This window comes from Dipodomys merriami, unplaced genomic scaffold (assembly GCF_024711535.1).
Source record: "Dipodomys merriami isolate MVZ:Mamm:240054 unplaced genomic scaffold, mDipMer1.0.p SCAF_16, whole genome shotgun sequence".
Lineage (NCBI taxonomy): Eukaryota > Metazoa > Chordata > Mammalia > Rodentia > Heteromyidae > Dipodomys > Dipodomys merriami.
In genome coordinates this window covers 34,712,148-34,717,804 of record NW_027202937.1, presented here as the reverse complement: position 1 = coordinate 34,717,804, position 5,657 = coordinate 34,712,148, and the positions used below count along the sequence as shown (strand labels likewise).

Below are 5,657 nucleotides of genomic sequence, written 5' to 3'. Positions count from 1 at the left end.
AGAGCTCGTGGAGCGCGGGGTCCAACCCCCGCTGGAGAAGGCTAGGCGTGGGTAAGGGCGCGGGCGCGGGCGCGGGCCCGGGCGGCCGGCGCGCGTGTGGTCAGCCCCGCGGTCCTCAGGCTGCCTGGCGCGGGCCAGCGGGGCTCGGCCTTCGGCTCATTCAGAGGCGGCTCTCGCCTCCCATTGGCTACCGCCGCCGTGGCGGGGCGGGGCTCCACTGCCCGGAAAAAATGTAACTGCGTAAAAAAGTCCTCGCCTGGGTGACGGATGCTCAAAAGTTCAGAAGTTTTCCCAATGCTTCCTTAAGCGGTGGGCGCGCGAGAGACAGAAAAGGTGACGCGGGGGCCCGGGAAGGCGGCCGGCGCGCTGCCCCCCAACCCCCGCCCCTGGTTATTTGGCCGCCTTCGCCCGCAGCTCCGGGCAGTCTCCTGGAAGGCGCGAGCAGAGTGACGAGAAGGGAGCCTTCTTGTTTTTTATTTTTGGCTCTTTTTTTTTTTTCCCCATTTGCGCTTGGAAGTTGCTCCGTGAGTTTCTCCAAGGCGGTCTGTCGGGTCCTCGTCCCGCCCTCCCCCCCCCTTACAGAGACCCTCCGCGTCCGGCGTGGGACTCCAGGCCGGAGGTGCCCAAGGAGCTCCAAGGAGCGCAGGGAGAGGCCGTGCAGCCAGAGAGGCCGGGAGAAGGCGGCAGCCTCTGAGCCAAACGCAGCGCGGCGGGCCAGCCCCAGCTCGGCGGGACCGGGACTCGGACTCAGCGGCCGGCGCGGCGCGGCGCGGCGCGGCGCGGCCGGGCCGGAGCGAGGGTGGGGGGCAGCGGGCTACGTGGGGCGGCGGCGGCGAGCCGGGGCCATGCAGGCGCGCTACTCCGTGTCCAGCCCCAACTCCCTGGGAGTGGTGCCCTATCTCGGCGGCGAGCAGAGCTACTACCGCGCGGCGGCGGCGGCGGCCGGGGGCGGCTACACTGCCATGCCGGCCCCCATGAGTGTGTACTCGCATCCCGCGCACGCCGAGCAGTACCCGGGCGGCATGGCCCGCGCCTATGGGCCCTACACACCGCAGCCGCAGCCCAAGGACATGGTAAAGCCACCCTACAGCTACATCGCGCTCATCACCATGGCCATCCAGAACGCCCCGGACAAGAAGATCACTCTCAACGGTATCTACCAGTTCATCATGGACCGTTTCCCCTTCTACCGGGACAATAAACAGGGCTGGCAGAACAGCATCCGCCACAACCTCTCGCTCAACGAGTGCTTTGTCAAGGTGCCCCGCGATGACAAGAAGCCGGGCAAAGGCAGCTACTGGACGCTGGACCCGGACTCCTACAACATGTTCGAGAACGGCAGCTTCCTGAGGCGGCGGCGGCGCTTCAAGAAAAAGGACGCCGTGAAGGACAAGGAAGAGAAGGATCGGCTGCACCTCAAGGAGCCGCCGCCTCCGGCTTCGGGCCGCCAGCCTCCGGCCGCACCGCCGGAACCAGCGGACGGCGCCGCGCCGGGACCGCAGCCGCCGCCAGTGCGCATCCAGGACATCAAGACTGAGAACGGTACGTGCCCCTCGCCGCCCCAGCCCCTGTCCCCGGCCGCCGCCCTCGGCAGCGGGAGCGCCGCAGCGGTGCCCAAGATCGAGAGCCCCGACAGCAGCAGCAGCAGCTTGTCGAGCGGGAGCAGCCCCCCTGGCAGCCTGCCCTCGGCGCGGCCGCTGAGCCTGGACGGTGCGGAGCCCGCGCCGGCCCCGCCACCCGCCCCGCCCGCGCCACCGCACCACAGCCAGGGCTTCAGCGTGGACAACATCATGACGTCGCTGCGGGGGTCGCCCCAGGGCGCCGCGGCGGAGCTCGGCTCCGGCCTGCTGGCCTCGGCGGCCGCGTCGTCGCGCACGGGCATCGCACCCCCGCTCGCGTTGGGCGCTTACTCTCCAGGCCAGAGCTCCCTCTACAGCTCCCCCTGCAGCCAGAGTTCGAGCGCGGGCAGTTCGGGCGGAGGCAGTGGTGGCGGTGGCGGCACGGGGGCCGGTGGCGGCGCGGGGACCTACCACTGCAACCTGCAGGCCATGAGCCTGTACGCGGCGGGCGAGCGCAGCGGCCACTTGCAGGGCGCGCCCGGGGGCGCGGGCTCGGCGGTGGACGACCCCCTCCCCGATTACTCCATGCCTCCCGTAACCAGCAGCAGCTCCTCGTCCCTGAGCCATGGCGGGGGAGGCCAGGAGACGGGCCACCACCCAGCGACACACCAAGGCCGGCTCCCCTCATGGTACCTGAACCAAGCAGGCGGAGACCTGGGCCACCTGGCCAGCGCGGCGGCGGCCGCCGCCGCGGGCTACCCCGGGCAGCAGCAGAACTTCCATTCCGTCAGGGAGATGTTTGAGTCCCAGCGGATCGGCTTGAACAACTCGCCAGTGAACGGAAACAGTAGCTGTCAGATGGCGTTCCCGGCCAGCCAGCCCCTGTACCGCGCGTCCGGGGCTTTCGTCTATGACTGCAGTAAGTTCTGACCCCACCCTGGCCCCTCAAAAGCCGAACTTGATGGAACAGCCAAAGCAGGAACAGCCCAAAGAAAACATCAATGCAAAATCGAAACCAAAATTACCCAATTTCAAGAACTCCAGAAAATTCACCAGCCAACACTCCCAAAATTCAAATCGCCAGCACCAGCCCAAAGAAAACTATTTTCTTAAAAGATTAATTCAGAACCACCTCCACTTTGCCTTATCTAAATAAACCAAAGTATAAACGATTTTGTACAGAGACAGCAAAATCATGGTTTATTAAAGGACAGTGTTACTCCAGATAACACGTAAGTTTCTTCTTGCTTTTCAGAGCCTAGCTTTCCTGCGCTTTCCTCTCCCTCCCCCGCCTTTCCTGGCCTCTCACCTGTAAGATAGTATTTGATCTTATGTTGAAAGGAGGGGAAAGTCCCTATATATGAGAATTGCTTTCTTTTTATTCATGGACTTGTTTTAAAATGTAAATTGCAACATAGTAATTTATTTTTAATTTGTAGTTGGATGTTGTGGACCAAACGCCAGAAAGTGTTTCCAAAAACTGACGTTAAAGTGCCTGAAACTTTAAATTGTGCTTTTTTCCTCATTATAAAAAGGGAAACTGTATTAATCTTATTCTATCATCTTTCTTTTTGTTGAACATACTCATTGTTTATTAATAAATTGCCATTCAGTTTGAATGAGACCTATATGTCTGGATGCCTTAATAAGCTTTAATATTAAAAAAAATTCAGAGATACACTAGGAATTTGTATTCACCCACATCTCTGAATATTGGGGAAACCCTCTGATTAGTCCATGTCAAATTTAGCTAAAAGTTTTTTTGTTGTTGTTTAGATTTTTCTGGCAGCATCTTCTGCAAAATGTACTGTAGTCAATTGCTTTGAGGGTAGTTTAAAAAAATTCCTAAACAGATCTGAGTTGGCATATAAAAAAATACTTTTTCAGTAATGACTGAACATGATTTGGAAATTTTAAGCCTATGAATCAGCAGCAGTCTCATCCACAGTGTTACCTGTGTGTAGAGATGCAGATGTGCCTCAAGATACTCACAGATGGGGATTTGGCTCCTCTGTTCCGTATACAATTTCAGTGTTGAGTACCTTATACACCCCTTGTGAGCCAGATGTGGAATAGATTTTTCCTATTAATTTCAGTACTTTGGAAGAGGAAAAAATATACCTGTTTTTAAATGTATGTATATAACTCATTCATATTTACAGCCCTTCGTGTGATACATAGAAGGGTTGCTTTTTAAAAATATAAATATTGCAAGTTGGAAAGAAATATTTAATCTCTGGGAAACTCTTTTAGAAGATATGTTTGTAGAAAATTATTATGGAAAAAGATTTAAAGCAATAACAAAAAGGAAAGAGACGGGCAGGGGCAGAACATCTTAGTCCAGGGTCCTTCCCCGCTCCCCTCCCAACCAATTTTTCTTGTTAATTTACAGTTAAACCCAGGGGGCAATTCAGATGGGCCCTCCCCCACTTTTGTAAATAACCCAGGAAATGTAATAAATTCATTATCTTAGGGTGATCTGCCCTGTCAATCAGACTTTGGTGAGATGGCGATTTGATTACAGACATTCAGGGCCTTTAAGTTTGTTTTCGAGATAATGCAGTTTCCTATCTGCCGCTCCTATCTAGAGGCAACACTTAAGCAGTAATTGCTGTTGCTTGTTGTCAAAATTTGATCATTGTTAAAGGATTGCTGCAAATAAATACACTCTAATTTCAGTCAAAAATTGCTTTACGTGGCCTCTGATTCGCTCGGTCTCCTCCCCCAGAGCCGAAACCTAATAGCCGGGAAGATCGCCGCGGCCCTAGCGCGGTGTCTCTGCGGGTCAAGCCGGCTGGGGCGGCCTCGCGGGTGCCTTTAGGTCAATACTGGGCCTTAGCCCTAGGTCTCGGGGCTGCCGGGAACCTCGTCGAACCGCCCTTTTGGGGAGACAGGGGTGAGGAGGATGGGCAAGAAGTGGAGGCGCACCTTGCTTCATCATGGGGAGAAGAGCGTGGAGTTGGGAATTGTGGACCGAGTGTGATAGCCAGAGACGGCTTGTCAAGGGCTGGATTGGGGGCGGTAGCAGGTGACCCGCGGCCTGGCCCCACAGACGGGTTGAGCGACCCAAGACCCGGCCACTGGAGATGGTACAGGGGCAAAAGTGTCTAGTTCCACCGTCTGGAGTTGGGGGGGGGGGGAAGGGGGAGGGAAGCGGAGACCCGCGGCCCGCCGCCGGCTTTCCGGCTGGGGCGCTTCTCTGCAGCCGATCCTTCCGAGTGGCGTCGGGCCGGACGCCGGCCTCGGGACGCCGCTCGCCGACGGAACTCTCTTCCCTAATGAGCTGTAATTACTCGCGGCGGCCCACCGCTTCTGTTTGCGTTTGGAGCGGCTTCCTCCTCCCACGCCCGCCCCGGCCCTCCGCCTCCTCCCCGGGCTCCCGCTGGTGTCTCCGCCTGAAATGAGATGTTTGGGAGAAAATAGCGAGAGCTGTTAGGTTTGATGGGTTAATCACAGGTTGGCTCGGGTGCCGGGAAGACTGCGCGGCGCGGAAGGTGGCAAAGAGCCGGCGCGTGAGTGCGGGGCCCATGGTGGAGAGACGCGCGCGAGGCCCAGGCAGCCCGCTCCGACGCTCCCGCTTCCTCCCCGAGCGCCGCCTTTGTTTTGGAAGAAACACGTGTGTTTAGGAGCCTGGCTAGGGTGGAAAGGTCACAGGCACTTCATTGCTCACGGTGACAGCGCGCCCCGCCGCACCCCTGGCTCCCTGGTCCACCAGCCAAGGCCGCGCAGGAGCTGCCCCAGGCCGGCGCTGGGGCCCAGGCAGCCTCCGCGGTGGGCCGCGTCCTCGCGAGGCGGCGTAGGAAGTCGGATTGCAGAGGACAGAAATCACTGGGCAGTGACTATTCGGGGTGTCGCTAAGCGCAACGGACTCGAGAAGCCTAGAGCACGTTCAGCGGTCCACGTGCCCGAGACCCTCCTCGTCTTCTCTAGCCATGGTCTGGCTGCCCTGAGGAAGTGCCGGCCTTCATCAGTCGGGGCCTACTTCGGGCCTGGAGAGCCGGGTGGTCTTAGGGCTCAGCCCAGCATCTGCTAACTCCTGCATACCGGGGTGCCTCTAGCTCGTCATTGTAGCCTGCGTGAGAGCAGGCTGAGGAGGGG

At 58.3% G+C, this 5,657-nt stretch overlaps 1 protein-coding gene across 1 annotated transcript; it reads left to right on the top strand.

Annotated features, from left to right (window-relative positions):
* The first annotated feature begins 787 nt into the window (after positions 1–787).
* On the top strand, positions 788–4,232 carry Foxc1 (forkhead box C1). Its single transcript, XM_070024712.1, has one exon. It carries the CDS (start codon positions 846–848, stop codon positions 2,487–2,489), a length of 1,644 nt encoding a protein of 547 aa, XP_069880813.1. The 5' UTR covers positions 788–845; the 3' UTR covers positions 2,490–4,232.
* The last annotated feature ends 1,425 nt before the right edge of the window (positions 4,233–5,657 follow it).